Source organism: Musa acuminata, chromosome BXJ2-11 (assembly GCF_036884655.1).
Source record: "Musa acuminata AAA Group cultivar baxijiao chromosome BXJ2-11, Cavendish_Baxijiao_AAA, whole genome shotgun sequence".
In the NCBI taxonomy this organism is placed as follows: Eukaryota; Viridiplantae; Streptophyta; class Magnoliopsida; order Zingiberales; family Musaceae; genus Musa; species Musa acuminata.
In genome coordinates this window covers 33,377,702-33,394,673 of record NC_088348.1, presented here as the reverse complement: position 1 = coordinate 33,394,673, position 16,972 = coordinate 33,377,702, and the positions used below count along the sequence as shown (strand labels likewise).

The window sequence follows — 16,972 nt, the reverse complement described above, 5'->3', positions numbered from 1 at the left end:
GAATATGGATATGGAGGATAAAAAAGCTGGTTTATCCTGCCTTGACAGATGGAAGAAGATGGCCAATAGGGCTGTCGTGCTCCTGGGCCATCTGGGCATGAACCTAGAGCAGATTGCAGTCCTAGTCAAGGCTGGATATTGTCAAGTCATCACTATCAACTCTAGATGTCCAGACAACATAACTAATAATTGTGTTCTCATAACTCGCTGAGAAATGAACTAAATTATGAAAATTGAAAAAGCCCATCCTTTCAGAGAAAGCACATGAAATGTCAAAGATATGTGACCGAACCTACATGACAATATGTACATGACAGCCAATGGAACGACCATTCTCATCAGCCAGCTGACAACCTTTAACCCAAAAGGTCTCAGACATGCTACATTGGCATTCCATCTGACCTTTCACAAAAGACTTTTAACAATAAGATACCACATAAAAGACGCTTGGTCGACAATGTTTTATCAATAACCACATCTAGTATCAAGCTGTTGGCATCCCATATGTAGGGAAACGATCAGTACATTAATAGTTGGCAAACCTACCAGCTTCCTCAATATCAAAAGAAGAAAGCTTAGTATATTGCAGAACCCCATAGTTATATCAGAAACTGTAACAATATACTAGTATAATGAATTCACATTCTCGATTATTTTAAACAAAACCAATATAAGTTCTGCAACACCAGGTGAGTTTTCTGTTTAAAAAGACGACAACTCAAGATACTGCAAAATAAATTTCAGAACTCCTTTCTGAACAAATGAACCAAAAACCATCTCGTCCTTAGTACCTGCGTTCCAGCTTCTCCTTCTCCTTAGAGTTCAGAGCATAACTGCACCAACAAATATGAGGTTGACACAAAAATTTGAACATGACAAAAGAGACATAATATACTGAAAGCATATATGTAGAATAGTTATATTATGCAAAAAAGAATACGCTTTTTATCTAATCTCCCATTTTAGAAACATAGCATATGGGCAGATCACATTGTAGGACCACATCTTAGCAAATGTTTTGAACATATCCGCTCTCTTAACCTAGACATACTGTGGCACCCCCATAGAAGGTCGGCAATTGAACAGCAACTCCTAACTGACAAGGCTGAAAGAAATATTAAACCAAATTTATCAATAAGACATGAGTTCCTGGAGGATTGGTTCTATATTGCTAGCCCAGGCAACTTTTAACAATGTGTAATACCATATTTCAAGATTTTTTATGCCTTCAATTGGCAGAGAAGAATCGTTTTCCGGAAGAAGTGAAGAGATCTGTTTAATGGAGCAAGATGTGTCGGCAAATCGACTCATATACCCATGTTCACTAGTATTTTCCTCGATTACCTACTTCAGGCTACTTAAGTACAACACTATGTTCCAATAGGAATCTTTGCTTTTTTGGGCATAAATTTTCATTGGAATGTTGGATTCCTCATCTTGGTAATACTGGAAAATTTTCTGTGAGATATTTAACCATACTTCATGGCATGAGATCAAACTCAAATGCTTTTAAGAAGTTAAAGACACTCACGGTTCACACTTCACAGTCATTCAGATGTTGCTTCAACTTATTTGCAATCTTACTCCATTTTAATTTTATTTCAGGGAAAACAATGAATAAATTATCTAGGATCTCTAAATAGCAAGTGAACCCTGTTTATCTTTAAGGTTTACATAGCTTAGTTGATCATTCCTCTTTTGAGTTGAATTCTTAACATAAAGCACTATTTCTGTTACAGGTATGATGAGAAGTCCTCTCATACACTATTTTCTGATTAATTTTGTCTCATTTTCACTACAATTTTCTTTCTAGTAATGCAAACAAGTTTATTTTAAAGATAATATGTTATGTGAAACTAGAAAGAGTTCTGAAGCCCACCTTCACAAGTGATGTAAATACTCTTATTGATGGAAATGGTTACATAACAGATTTTGCATTATATGTTAGAGAGAATAATTTGATTAGCTATGAATCAACTTTAGTTGAGAGGGAGTTGTCAAAATAGCATGAATTTGGAGACATCTAACAAGTCTTTGTATCTGGAAATATGTCGTTCTATATTGAGTTAACATAAAACAAAGTAATTTTATGTGAATTCTTCATAATAATTTTGCAAACGTTCTTGGCTAGTTAGTTAGCCATTGTTATCTCCTGTCTCTAGCTTGTTTATTTACTTGTTTTAACATGTTTCTTCCCTTCACCACATCTACCTCTTCATCGACTAAAATTGATTATGACCATTACAAGTTCCAACGATGCAGGAAATCAAGATATTCTGATAAAAGTTCACTTAAAGAAAAGGTAATAAATGAAAATCTGCCACTGGGAGTTCAGGATTCCTATCTTTACAGACACAGGATCCTTGGTTTATATCAGATTTCATACTTCTACTCTTGAAAGCAAACCAAGTGTTGTTTTACCAACAGGTTAGTAGCTACTTGAGCCATTTGATGAATATATCAAGAAAAAGCTCTCCTACAAATATAGCTCTCCGGTATTTCCTTTCCACTGGATAAAAATTTTCTCCATTCTTTTGAACATTAGAGAAACAAGAAATAATTTCCCTTAAAACAATTCATAATACAAACTCCTAAATATCATAGACATCAATATTATTTTAACACAGTATACAAATGCATATAATGCATGCATAAATACATGATATGCTGAAAAATGAACAAATGTATTCAAAAACACAAACATGTGTGCACAACATGGTCCTGATGCCCAAGTGATGAACCGAGGGTTGACGAGATGACTACCTGTGACAACAACTAATATTTCGAAACCGACAGTCCTCGGGAATTTACTTACAGCCCGTAGGTGTTATTCCAATAATGAAGAGCATATTGTTCATGCGTTTCAAATAACTCATGCAGACTGAGATACCACTTCAGATCGCTCAAGACTCGATTGAAATAGGTATCACTTATGAAAGTGATATGACAGTCACATATAGGCCTGTAAGCCAGAAGGCTGAGAACTCTCCGGTTCTGATACTCTGAGTAATCCACAAGTTTAACGGCGAAGTCAATAAAGTAGAAGGTGAAATAGAAGATCGGAAAAAATACAAAAGATTCCAGCTGCAAATCAGGTTAACAGATAATATCCTTCAACCCTGAAGTAAATTTAGGTGTTTTTCGGTAAATCTAAAGGGTAGGCATAAGACAAAAGCAATCTACAACATGGAAGCCCAACCAAATCTGTCGTCTTTACTTCGGAAAGGGAAGCCACCAAAACCTAATTTGACGCCTCCCAATTCAATCAAATGTGGAACAAAGCTGAAATTTTGCGCCATTTCCTCCAAGGCATCATCAACGGAATAAGAAAAAAAATGGAGGGGGAAGAGAAGAGAGACGTACGAGTAGGTGCCGATAACGGGGGTAAGCAATAGGGTAGCACTGAGCCAGTTCTCGGAGACCTTGTGGTGGATCTTGCCGGGGAGATCCTTCCACAGCCCGGGCATCACCTTCTGCTGGAACGGTGACAGCGCGTACACCACCGCCTTCATCCTCACCGGCGTCTTCCCCATCTTTCTCCTCTTCTTCTCTCCCCTTCCAAGCCGGCGCGCCGCCGCTCACTTTTCTATCGAAGCTCGCCAACAAATCTTAATAACGATGACAACCGGTTCATGGACCAGTCCGACCCAGCCCAATGAACCGATCCGGTAAGGCCCAATAATAATAAATGCTAACCTGATATGGTTCGGAAACCAAAGCAGATTCGCAGCTCCTGCGCGTCGCAGGTGGTCTGAAATATCACACTCGCTTGTGCCTTGGTAATTGTTTGGCTTCTGAGCTCTTTACCAAATCAAACACTGCAATAACAAAAAATGTGTTGACTTGAGAAACAATCTGTCGAGTTTTGTCCAGTTCCTTTCCTGTCTGTTTAGTTTGTACAGGTTCAATGCCCCATGCAGATCTCAATGCTTTCATCGATGGTAACTTTCTTTTGCATCTGTTGAGCTGGGAAACTGCAGATCTTAGTGTCTAAACCTTCAACTATCGTTTGATGTAAACGCAGGGAATGTACCAAGCTGATTGAGTGCCACTGCAATCTTTCTTTTCCCCAGAATGGCTTTTGGTCAATGCTGCTTGAATGCTTGCCAGAGCATTCGAGAACATGACATCACACGCTAGACTCTACTGAGCTTTGTACATGAAGGCTTCCCCATGTTCTGGTTCTCTTCCTGTTCATCTGCTGCTCCGGACTATTAATGATTCCTCTTTTTCTGAGGGGAGTTTGTCCACTGGTTTCTGACACTGCTGTAGCAGTGGCAGACTTCTCATGATCTTGGCCAGCTTTCGGGGATTTGACACTTGTGTCTTCTTTCATCTTTCCGTATGTCATACAAGATTGGACTGCAAAATTCTAATGTAATATGAACGCAAGAATTGGTGAATCCTTCGAACTGGATACAAATAAGAAGCCAAGAAATATGGAAAGATATCGGTGAGGGGGGCTGACAAAAAAGATTCTGAGCATTTATTGCGAACTACCTCTTTATTTTGCTTCGACATATGGAGCATTATCACAAATGAGGGGAGGTGGAGACAAGATGATCTAACCTTTCAGAAGCTCTGTGCTGTGCTGATCTGCAATGTGCTCTGCTGAAGTCAGACACGGAAGCAGAATGGACTACTCTACTCAGCAGGCCAAATAATTGCCTATAAAAATGAGAACATCTGGACAAGTCGATGATTCTTAATTTGATTTATAGGGAGGGAGAGTATTGGGTGAAGAAGATAGCAAGGAGTTTTGGAATATTGTTTTTGTAATTCTCTCTCTCTCTCTCTCTCTCTCTCTCTCTCTCTCTTCGGTTTAGTTGCAGCAAAGAGTGTCATTCAACTTAGTGATCAAAAATATAATTCAAGGCAGAAAAATCTGGTGCATATCTCCTAAAGTCATTCAAATTAGTGATGCAAGTAGAAGCTTATGGATCTCCGGCCGGCCAACTCACGAGTGCTGCTGTTTGTGAGGCTTCTCATCAACAATGGCTCATGCCCAGCAGTGTAAAATGATGGACTTCCTTTCTTGTCACTCGACTCTTTTCATCTTTGTAACCTGAGTGGCTTACATATCCACTGTTAGGATGCAGGATATGACTTTTCATGTGCCCGCAGGTCCCAGTTACGTTCATCCGCCATGGACACAGGTGAGAACTCAAAAGTTTAGGTGGCCTCAAGGCTCCTGTTAGCAGACGAACCTTCTCAGTGACTTGGTTCGATATAGGGCACCATGACCCATAAGCTAAGAGATAAAGAGTGGCTTTGATCACTTGGCATTATAAAGATATTTTTATGCTAGAAAAAGCGCATCTGATCAATGAAAAGAAAAACAATTAGGTCTTAAGTTCTTGGATAGTTTTAGGACCTAATATCTTGTCATCATTATAACATAATTAGTCTCACTTTCTTGTGTTTAGGATGAATGCATCATCATGGTGTAATGATCCTACATAATACATTTTTCTTGGGGGGGGTTTCGGAGTTTCCATAACGTGATATCAGCACTCTCTTCCTCACAATGTTATCCACATAAACACAGAGATTATCCACAAGAAGTGCAGTTTAATCGTCACCATTATAAGTAGTAAAAAGGTAACCCATTCGATCCTATCTCCCTATCATTGGATGCAAGTTGCATGAAGCGTGACAAGAACAAAGACACTAGTACATCGACATTGATATCTAAAAATGAGATGGTACTGAGAGAGGGAGAAAGAGAGAGAGAGGACAGCATTCACCCCCGGACGATACCACGCAGAACATACCACCAAAACATCCATTTCAATCCAAGAGGCAGTGGGGGAAACATTTGAATGCAAAGAACATGATCGAGCAAAGAGGCAACCCCCTCCCCACCACACACACGCAAAGGGTGGGGAAGCCATGCTTCTGTGGCTTGCAAGGACAGCAAGTCTTTATGGTGCCAGTTGCTACTGGTTCTGAGAGAGATGCATGCCCGAACCACCACATAAACTAGTGATGTGAATGAATGAAATCATGTGCCCCATTTTTCATATAATATATGAAATAATTGTTTGCTTGTCTTTATTCTCTCTCTCTCTCTCTCTCTCTCTTTCATATTAAACGTTGATGATAAATGCATGGTATATAACGTGTCCATAGGATTCATACAGAAAGGGAAAGTATGGGGCTATTATAACCCATTTATCCAAGGAAAGCATTAATAACTTTTGTATATATCATTTTAAATATAAGTGAAACATATATGTAAAAAGGGTGAAAGGCATCTGCTTTATATAGAGCCCCTTATCTAAAGAAGCTAATTCAACTAAGCTTGCACGGTCATGCTAAGCTGCTAAGATGTTCTTATCCTGCTTATCGAATCGGCAACATTGGCTGAGATTACATGACACTTAGTCAAATGTATTCGAATTTTTTATTCATGTGAACTTACTGAACATGAAATTAAGGATTTAATATACGTAATAAACAGAAGCACCCAATTGAATGAAGAACACAAGTTGATTCCGTGTCATGTTCTTCTTCCATACATATCATCATCCTTTGGTAGGTATGGCCGACGAGCATATGATTTGTTAAGTACAATAGCATATACAATCCTAATGACAATATAGTTAAGATCTAATGGCATGCAACATCGAAGTTTATCAACAGTGATATAGGTGCGATGGCGGCCATCAAGAATTGGAAAGCAAACAATTTATGATTATATTAACCCTAGGAGGCGTAACACATCAAGTTTGTTCCTAGTTTAAAGGTACTAATTAAGGAGATTAGATGGCATGATTATGGTTAGTATTTGGATTGGATTGGTAATGTTAGAAGAGTTTGGTGGCGTATGCATGTCATCGATCGCTATCGTGCATGGAAGCAATTGGATGGATGAAGGCATCAAACGAGAAGGCTGATAGAGAAATTGAATTGACTTATTTTGTTTGTGAAACTTTAAACTTGCGTATAAGTTTTTAATTTTTTATTTTTACTATATATATATATATAGTAGGAGGACATCAACCCGACAATGCTTGTAAGAATGCGAGCAATGCTTGTTAGAATGCGAGCAATAGAGAAAGTTAGAATAGGAGTAGTGAACAGAGGATGAGTGGGCTCATACGTGAAGACGACTATGGGCATGATCAAGTACGCAAGCTAACCCATACATGGAAGTGTAAGTAGCTAAAGACTTACGACCACTTGTGACCCCCCCCCCCCCCACTTTGTCATCATTTTTAATAGAGATAAGGTGAGGTAGATGACGATGTAAGATAAAGGTGCAAGTAGCCAAAGGCTTATGTCCACTTGTGACCCCCTCCCCCAACACCCTGTCGTCGTCCTTAGTAGAGAGGAGATGATGTAGACGACAATGTACGATGGAGGTGCAAGTAGCCAGAGACTTATGTCCACTCATGACCCTTCCCACCCTATCGTCATCCTTAGTAGAGAGGAAGTGAGGTAGACGACGATATATGATGGAGGTACAAATAGTCAGAGGTTTACGTCCACTCGTGAAGCTCCTCCCCTATTAAATCAATATTGAAATGCTAATGATATCCTGAGATAACATTAATATTTGAGGATTTCTCATGAAAGGTTAGATGCAGTTAAATTTTTTTTTTATCAAATATCAAATATTGTGTTCCTAAACACATCGTGTATTCTCTCTCTAATTATAATTGATATTATGAACCTCTATTTAAATAATCATGGAATATATTATAATGATCGTGTATATAAAGGTTCATATTGATGGAGCTTTTTTTTAATATCTTATTTGACATTTTCATGGTGTTTTTTCTTAATATAATGTATAAGATAATTAAATTTATTTTCTATTTTTTTTTCTCTCAAGCTTAATTTTCTTTTCAAGAGAGCGCTCCATTAAATTAGGTTAGGTTGATAATGTCAAGCCAATGGTTGAGCTCCATCATGCCTTTGACAAATAAGATTTTCAATTTAATTTGTTCTATTTTTTTAATTTTCCTAACACTCTAGTGACATAAGGAAATTGAATTTTAACATAACTCGTAATCTTAATGTAGTTCTGATACCAATTTAGTAAAAATAAAAGAGGACATGGAAAAGAGTGATGATCGATGGAGAGATGGTGGGGATATAATAATACATAAAAGAATCCTCATATAATTATATATTATCCATAACTATAATTTCTCCATAGATCTGAAATCATAAATGTCTATCTATTTATAGGGATTGCGTGACACATTCTAAAGGTTGTATATTAATTTAGTCAAACGTCCATACACCTTCTTGTGATGACCCTATTAAATATAATCTTCCGTTGCATCTTTTTATTCTATCTCTTCAACAATGTATAGGATAATTAAGTTTCTTTTCTAATAGATTCATCGAATTAGATTTAAATACTCTACCATCCTTCTAAAATAAACAAACAAGCTTTATATTTTGATAATAGACATAATATTTTATTTATTTTCAAAATATTTTTATTAAAAATAATAAAAGGTATGGTTACTTTTAATATAACTATTTTGTATATAAAAAATATTTTTATTTATAAACAATTAAATGTCGCTTCGATAGATATTCAAATATGAGAAAATTATTACGAGACCTTTGAATTTGAATGTGATAGTAAGAGATGAAATAATTAACGTTAGTGATATAAAGAAAGATAAAAAAAATATAAAATTTTAACAAAAATTATAAATAAAAATTTAAATACTTTAAATTTAATTGAGCATATAATATTCTACATATCTCAATAACAACAATTATTATTGACATTGTTATTATTATTATTATTATTATTATTATTATACAAAATTAGATCTAACACAATGGTCCTCAAATAATTTGAGCATTATAATTTTTTATCGTCCAACAATATTGCATGTTTCTCCATCATTCTCGCAAAAATTGGTCAAAATCGTACCCTTACAAATGTATTATAAACCCTAATTTATGGTGTCATACTATTGATGATCTACCTACTCCGAGGTGGAGTTGGCTTATTCTCCGATTGCTAGTCTTATGCTTGTGTTAAAACTAACTATAAATTCCAAAGCGAACGTGATTCTTAGTTTCTCAATCCTACCATCAATCATGCAATAAAATAAAATAGCAAAGAAGTCAATCGAGAATATTTCTTATGTTGGATTTATGATTCGATTTAGCCATTTGCATGTGGGGAAGGATTTGGTGGACAGAAGACAAGACATAAGAGGAGGAGTAAGCTACACTACTTGCACTATTTTCCCTCAACCTATCCTCCCCACCAAAGTTGTGATGACATTTTCCAGGAAGAACTCAATTTTCTCGGGTGGTGGTTTTAACGTAGAACACAAGCGATAGGGGAGGGGGATTGATAGACTTGGGTGTTACACGACAAACCCTAATCCTAAGCCTAAGCCCTGAAAGGCAATTCTAACATCCATGGAAGGAATAAAAACTATTAGAGATGTATTTCATGTCTTTTTCTTGAGCTCACAAATCTTATTTTACAAGGAAGAGGAAGATGATGTGGTTCAGTGTTACGTGTAACAAAGCTTCTATTTTAACTAATAAAGTATTAAAACTACATAAAAGTAATAATAAAATATTATCTAATAAAAAAATAAATTGGTAAAATAAGTTATCCTTTTTTTTGGGGGTATAATTTTGTTCTTTAAATCCTTGATTTATGAAAAATGATATATGGGGTTATAATGTTTGATATGAAAAGAGTATTATGATTTTTTTTAAATTTATAATAAGTGATGAATGTGAATTTTGATCCTATTATTTTGTGATAATCTTTACCCATCAGACTAGATAAGCATTTTTATTTTCTATTATTATTATTATTATTATATATTTTTAACAGCTAATTTGCCGTGGGGATTTATTTGCACACAAAAATCGAAAATTTAAAGGGCATATTCATCATTTTCTAACAAGTAAATGAAATTTCTAATGGATTTTTTTTTCTTTTGCAAATATTAAAGAATTATAATCGACTAGAGAGAGAGAGAAAGAGAGAGAGTGAGAGAGAGAGAGGCTGTTGCGTTCAAAAGTATCAAACCTTCTGTAACAAAGGAGGGGGGATATTTTGAGCGTGGTGCTTTATGAGGAACACAGACACCGACCCCCACCTGGGGCGGGAATTACGCCGACGCCCGTTCTCGGATGACAGCGAACCGGCGTCCGCCTTCTCCTCCACGAAGCAGCAGTCACTGAGCAGCGGCGCCCAGCAAAAAGCCTTGATTTGATCCCACCTTTTGTCTCCTCTCGACCACCCGATTAAGAAGACCCCTCCCCTTTTCCCCTCTCATGATCCTATACTAAGATCGATTATCTTTCTATTGTATAATCTGGACGCTGAATCATTCAACCCTAGAAAATGAGTGAGGGCACAAAAGAGTGATCTTCAATTCAAAATGCCTTCCACCTCTCTGCATGCCCGTGTTGACAACCCAGCCCACTCTTCCACTGTCTCACCGTTTCAACGCCCCAACTCCGCTTCTTTCTCTCTTCTTTTCGATGTGTTACCTTAGTTTTCTCTGATTAGCGTTTGCGTCTCACCGGGTCGGGATCTTGACCCTCAGATCGCTCTCTTTACGGGTCTCCTGATGCTGGGGGTTGATTTGCTGAATGTCTTTTGATCTGTTAGCTTTCTTCGCTGCGGAGTTCTTTGGAGAATGGTTTTGGTCATCCATGAATTCGTGGGATGGGGGGTCCTGCCTTGCTTGTTTGAAGGCGTTTGATCGTTTGGGATCTCGGCGGTGATGATCTGGGAACCCAGTTGGATTCTTCAAGTCGAGAGATGGACCGCCGGAGTTGGCTGTGGAGGCGGAAGCCGTCGGACAAGAGCCCTGGCGAGACCGAGAGCTCGGGATCGGTCTCTTCGGAGATGCACTCCGGAGAACAGGTTTGTTCGTCACCCTGTCCTGTAGGTGAGTAGAAATCTTTCTCTTGGTTCTCGAATCTTATCTATAGGCATGGCGGAGGAACCTGTGATTGGGAAAGTCAAAACATGAGTGAGGGTTCGTAGTGATCGTGCCTGGCAAAAGACGATGCTTGCAGAACCAGAAGCACCAGCGTCGGATAATTATGTCGTCTTCTTCCATGATATGCGGTTTGAACTGCCAGTGTTATCATCAACCGTTAACTAAGACTTTTCTGAGCTCTGGCTGAAACGTTCCACAACAGCAATTTTTGCGGACTCGTTTCCGTTCTCCATCTTGATGTCATTCCTAGCTGTGACTTCCCTGGCCTTTGAGAGAGCTTCTTTTAGTTTCATTTTAATACGCTAAACGGGCACCATCGTCTTACTTTCCTTGTTGCTCATGGCTTAATTTTCCAATTTAATATCAGCCTCATTTTGTATTTGGTGCAAATTTATGCTGTAAAGCTTTCCCTTTTCTCTGCTGGTTGATATTCTCGTCTTAATGAAGAAAATATGTTGCCATCTAATGATACTAATTGTATCAGTTTATTTCTCGATATTTCAAATAGTATGTTTCCATTTTTCTAGGCTGTTTATTTTTATAAATTTTCCATCAGATTATCGAAAAATATTTTTAACATTTCATCAGAATATTTTTGCGTAGCATGATTTTGGTGTTGAATATCTGTCGTAAAATCATAGATGAAGCGTTATGTGATCAAAAGTATCTCACCTTGTTTTATAAGTGCACTTCCACATCTTGTTTATCCATGCTGAAGTCATTTTAAGCAGTTTCATACGTTTTATCCATGATCAGCCCCTAGTTTCTCGTGATTGCTTGCACTTATCATTTTCTTTTTTCTAATATTGAACATCCATGTCTTTTCTGCTACCAACTTTTTGGATATGTTTTCTCTTAGCAACCATAAATTATTGGTGATGAACAAAAATTTATGGCCATGATATGCACCTCCTTTACGGTGATCAAATTCACTTAATTAAGCAAACAGCTTTATCATCCCTGATTTTAGAAAACTTCCATTGCTAAATGTAGTTGAAAACCCAGATTACCTCCTAAGGATGTGGACTTGACAGGTCCTAGATTTCCAATAATGCACAGGAAATTCTACTTCTGACCAAAATCTTTTAGGTAAAATTTTAAAAAAGATTTAGAATATGTATCGAAATTATGGCAGCTAAGCCTACACATACTTGGACCATGTGAAGGACTGACAACATTTATAAGCTTCTGCTTATCATAGGTTTCTCTTTAAGAAGTCTGACTGCTGACGTCCATATTCTTTCATTAGTTTATCAGGATCATTCTTGGAAGAGTATGTCATTATTATTTTGACTATCAGTTTTTCTGAGTCTTACATGCCGAAAAATTTTAGCCCTGTTGGTGTTTGATCATGAGATAGTATTGTATCGTTTAGTTTGCGGCACGGCAACATACTTAATACAGAACGTTCACACTTTTGTCTCTGTAAGCATAACCGACAATTTTATGATCAGACAGTCTGGAACTGCAATTTTCTCCCCTTGTGCTATCATTATTTTCTATCCATATTTATTGCTACTATTTCCATGACACTTATTGAGATAATCCATCAAATAGGCTGGGGAATGTGCTTCTGGAAGCACAAAGCTGCTTTACATTACAAGAGGCATTCTCTACGTATTTTACCTTTTTGCAATAATTATTATAAACCCATCTAAATAACTCAATTCATTTATTTTATAGCAGGAGGTACTGAAGACTTCAATTAATTCTTCTCCAAATCATGTTCAATCACCAGAGGTTTCGTCAAAGGATGTCAGCCATGAGGACAATGAAACTATAAAGCTTTTGAATGAGAAACTATCAGCTGCTCTTCTGAATGTTAGTGCTAAAGAAGATTTGGTGAAGCAACATGGAAAAATTGCAGAAGAAGCTGTTTTAGGTAAACTGCCTTGTTCAAACTTTTCTGAAGGATCCTTGTTCAAGCACCATAATTTTGTAGTGCTTTGAAACAAGGGGATATTTGACATTTATACGTGAATTTGAAGCTTCAACTCTAATATACTCCATAAATTTTCCAGAAGGATAGGTTTCGAGCAGGTTTGTGATTTAAGTGAGTAATTACTTGTTTCATTTAGTATCCTTCTTTAAGGTCCATTCCAGATAGAATTATGTTTTTTTTTTTTTTTTGCTGCTGATCTATTGAAGGCACACTCAGTCTAAATGAATGTAAAATACAGCTCTTTTTTTCTGATAGCATGCAGAGTGATTCAATATCTCTGACGATTCTGATTACTTGCAGAATTTAGTATGGCTCTTGATGATAAGGCTACCAGTATATTGCCATATCATTGACATACATTTTCAGTACTTTCTAATATCTGACACGCTTTAGTGTAACCTTTCTATAACTCACGTGTAGGTTTTTCAATCCTCCTATTGTTCTGCTATATTTTAACACTGTGATAGCTTATCTATGATTAATCACTACAACCTGTACCAATGTTTTTTAAAAAATATTAAGTTCTAAATCACTAATGTGGATGCTTTGGTGCTATTTGTTTATCTGGTGTTAGACATGTTCAATTCCAAATCTTCTGCACTTAAATATGGATATGACAGCATATTTGACACTACATGGAGCATGGTCTGGAAAGAAGAAGAAATCTATATTAGAGGAGTAAATAGAAGTTGATGTGTTTCAATGGAAGACAGAATAACTATCTGCATTGAAAGAAATTAACTTGTTTCATTATTTCCTCTTGTACTATTGCCTGTAAACCTTAAAACTTTTATATGTTCATTTTTCTTGTTACTCTCTTTTCAATTAGTTTGACGATACCTAAAACTTGTTTTGGATTTCTTTTCAAGAATTCAACCATATTGACAGATATATGGCACAAAATATGGCCTCATTTTTCAATCATCACTTATGTTCTGTGAAGTTGCTAAAAGCTAACATGTAGCTGTCAATAAACAAGAACTAAGGACAAATAATATAGTACAGAAATAGTTCAATAGGACTTCTTAACATGTAAGGCATCTCAGGCTTGGTCATTGTTCACTTATGTGAATATTCACATAATTATTTCATGCTACTGGATTGCCAGTTACATGATGGAATTATTCAACTTTCTTGCCAGGCTGGGAAAATGCAGAAAAGGAGATTTCATCTCTGAAACAGCATCTTGAAGCTGCATCAAGGGAGAACTCATCCCTTGAAGATAGAGTTGTTCATCTTGATGCTGCCCTCAAGGAATGCGTCAGGCAGTTACGGCAGACAAGAGAAGATCAAGAACAGAAGGTCCACGATGCCATCACCAAAAATACCCATGAATGGGAGTCTGAAAAATTGGAGCTCGAAATCCAGCTTACTGAGCTTCAAGCCAAGATGGAAGCTAAAGCTGAAACTACCACCTCTTTTGACTACAGGCTTCGCACAAAGATTGAAATTCTTGAGGAAGAAAATTCTGCTCTTAAAGTTGAACTTGATACGCTTACTGGGAATCTTCAAATGCAGACAATAGATTTGGAGCTCAGCACCAGAACAGCAGAAGCAACTAGCAAACAACATTTGGATAGCATAAGGAAAGTGGCCAGGCTTGAAGCTGAGTGCCGTAGGTTGCGAACTGCAGCACGTAAATTATCATTAGCTAATGAGCACAAGGTCATTTCTAACTCACATTATGTTGAATCTGTCACTGATAGCCAGTCAGATGCAGGTGAACAGTTGTTAAGTCTGGATAATGAGCAAAGTTGTTCAGATTCATGGGTATCAGCTCTAATCACAGAGCTTGATCAGTTCAAGATGGAAAAATCTAGCACGAAATGTTTCGCCACTTCCGTAGAAATTGACCTAATGGATGATTTTCTTGAGATGGAAAGGCTTGTTGCATTGCCCGAGGCTGACCATGGAAATTCTAGCACTGAGCATGATGATGATTTGGACCATGCTTCCAACAGAGACAGCTGTTCAAGAAAACAACTTGATACCGTCCATCTGCGTATGGCTGAGTTGCAAGAGAGGGTTGAGAAGATGACAACTGTAAAAGTTGAAATGGAAATGTCTTTAGCTGTAACGAACAATCAACTGAAGGATACATGCGATCAGCTGGTAGCAACTGAAGGTAAGTTGGTTGAGTTGCAAAGGCAGCTCAATTTGGTTAATGGGGAAAAACATGATCTTGAGATAGAACTAGAAGCAGCTGAGGGAAAGAAAAATGACCTGGAAATTCAACTTGAATCAGCAAATATAGAAAATGCTAAGTTACATGAGAGAATAAACATATTAGATAGGAAATTTGCAGCAGAGGAGGAGTTGTCTGCCATATTGAAAGTGAGGTGCCAAAATATAGAGGTAACAGAATCTAACAGGAAGGAAATAGAACTTCAGCTTGAGTTGGCATATGGTGAAGTTGCAGAGTTAAAAGGAAGGATTAGTTTGCTAGAAGGAAAACTTGAAGAAGAGAAAGCTTTGTCCACGGAACTGGCATCTAGGTGTTGGAAAATGGAAGTGATGAAGGGAAAGAAAGAGGAATTGGAGTGTCAGCTTGAGTCAGCAAATTTGGCAATACATGAACTACAGCAGAAGGTTAATTCACTTGAGATGAAACTTGAGGAGGGAGAGACATTTTCAGTAGAACTTTTAGCCAGGTGTCAAAGTATGGAGGCCATAAATGCAAAGAAAAAGGAACTGGAGTCTCAACTTACTGGAAAACAATTAGAAGTAGGCAAGTTACACGGGAAGGTGAATATATTGGAAGGAAAAGTTGAGGAGGAGAGAGCATTGTCATCAGAACTCGCGGCTAATATAGAGGCTGTAGAGGCAAAGAGAAAGGAATTGGTGGTGCAACTTGAGTTGGCACATGTGGAAGTCGGGATCCTACAGGAGAAGTTGATCATATTAGAAAAACAAGTTGAAGAGGAGAGGGCATTATCAGCAGATTTTGCAAGAAAGTACCACCAGTTGGAGCATGAACTGACAAGCAAACAGCAAGCAGCTGAATCGCATAGATCTACAAGCTCAAGTAGAGTGTTGAAGGCTAGACAGGTAACTGCAGTTGCTTTTTCTTTTCTTTAATTTCGTCCTTTCAGCTTAGTCTTGATGCCTGGTTCCTTGGTCATGTCGTGTCACCTAAAAATCCTTTTGACAACTCTTTTGTTGTAAACGAGGTGCAAACTTTGTTTCATTTAAGTTTCTCGCTTTTCTTGATTGTTTGCTGAGCATTATTGATTTGTTCACAGGAGAAAAATATTGCTCTTGCTGCTGGGAATTTTGCCGAGTGCCAGAAGACAATAGCCTCTCTTAACCAGCGGTTGAAATCTTTGGCAAATTTTGATGATCTCATGCTTGAAACAGAGCCAGGGTCGAATGCAGATCTATTGGGTATTAGAGCGGATTCTAGGATATTGGATCCTAGTAAAGAGAACAGCTTCCCATAGTCATCTTCATCCTCCTGGCTGGACATCCCATAAATTCCATATATCCAAGTAGAAAAAAAAATACTCATAGAAACCAGTGAAATTGTACATTACTGAGGTGGGAGAAAAACAATTTTTGTGGAGTATGTGTTGACCATGTATGTAATAGAAATTGCTCGACGAACTTGACTTCTGTGTTGAGCAGCAAAATAGAGGAAACTATATGAAGATTATAGTGTTACTGCTACTCTTTTGTATGATTCCATCTAGCTGAATCAATGGTGTGATTTGCAATTTGTATTCGTTTACCTTCACCACCCTTGCAGTGACCAGAATGGAACAACAATGAGCAGCCACAGCAAGACACGAGTAATAACTGTCTTGAGCTTACTGGTACTAGCTGCAGCTGTTCATGTTAGTTGGTGTGTGGGTTGATTTGATGAGTTGCACTTATTGCTGTAGGTCGCATTGCAAACTTCTATTAATAGTGTCGGCTTTGATGGGTCCAGGTACAACCTACACCAGACCTGTATCATTTTTGGCAACGAATGTACCCAATATATTATCCAGTTGGGTTCAGGTGAGGCCATGATTTGCAGGTTAGGGAACGGGAAGCAGCTTCCTGCACCATCTATTTTCTAAGCTATGATGGA

At 37.5% G+C, this 16,972-nt stretch overlaps 2 protein-coding genes across 3 annotated transcripts; one reads left to right on the top strand and one right to left on the bottom strand.

Annotated features, from left to right (window-relative positions):
* Positions 1-560: 560 nt before the first annotated feature.
* On the bottom strand, positions 561-3,600 carry LOC135627340 (cytochrome b-c1 complex subunit 8-like). The gene is made up of 2 exons (XM_065133407.1): positions 3,364-3,600; positions 561-833 (listed from the first exon to the last, which is right to left on the bottom strand). The coding sequence occupies exons 1-2, from the start codon at positions 3,531-3,533 to the stop codon at positions 785-787; spliced, it is 219 nt and encodes a 72-aa protein (XP_064989479.1). The 5' UTR covers positions 3,534-3,600; the 3' UTR covers positions 561-784.
* A 6,432-nt stretch (positions 3,601-10,032) lies between these two features.
* LOC135627030 (filament-like plant protein 3) lies at positions 10,033-16,622 on the top strand. Of its 2 annotated transcripts, none has more exons than XM_065132971.1 (4): positions 10,033-10,879; positions 12,645-12,840; positions 14,042-15,948; positions 16,143-16,622. In XM_065132971.1, the coding sequence occupies exons 1-4, from the start codon at positions 10,775-10,777 to the stop codon at positions 16,338-16,340; spliced, it is 2,406 nt and encodes an 801-aa protein (XP_064989043.1). In that variant the 5' UTR covers positions 10,033-10,774; the 3' UTR covers positions 16,341-16,622. The 2 variants fall into 2 exon arrangements, with proteins under 2 accessions (XP_064989043.1, XP_064989042.1); XM_065132970.1 differs by having other exon boundaries at positions 12,642-12,840.
* The last annotated feature ends 350 nt before the right edge of the window (positions 16,623-16,972 follow it).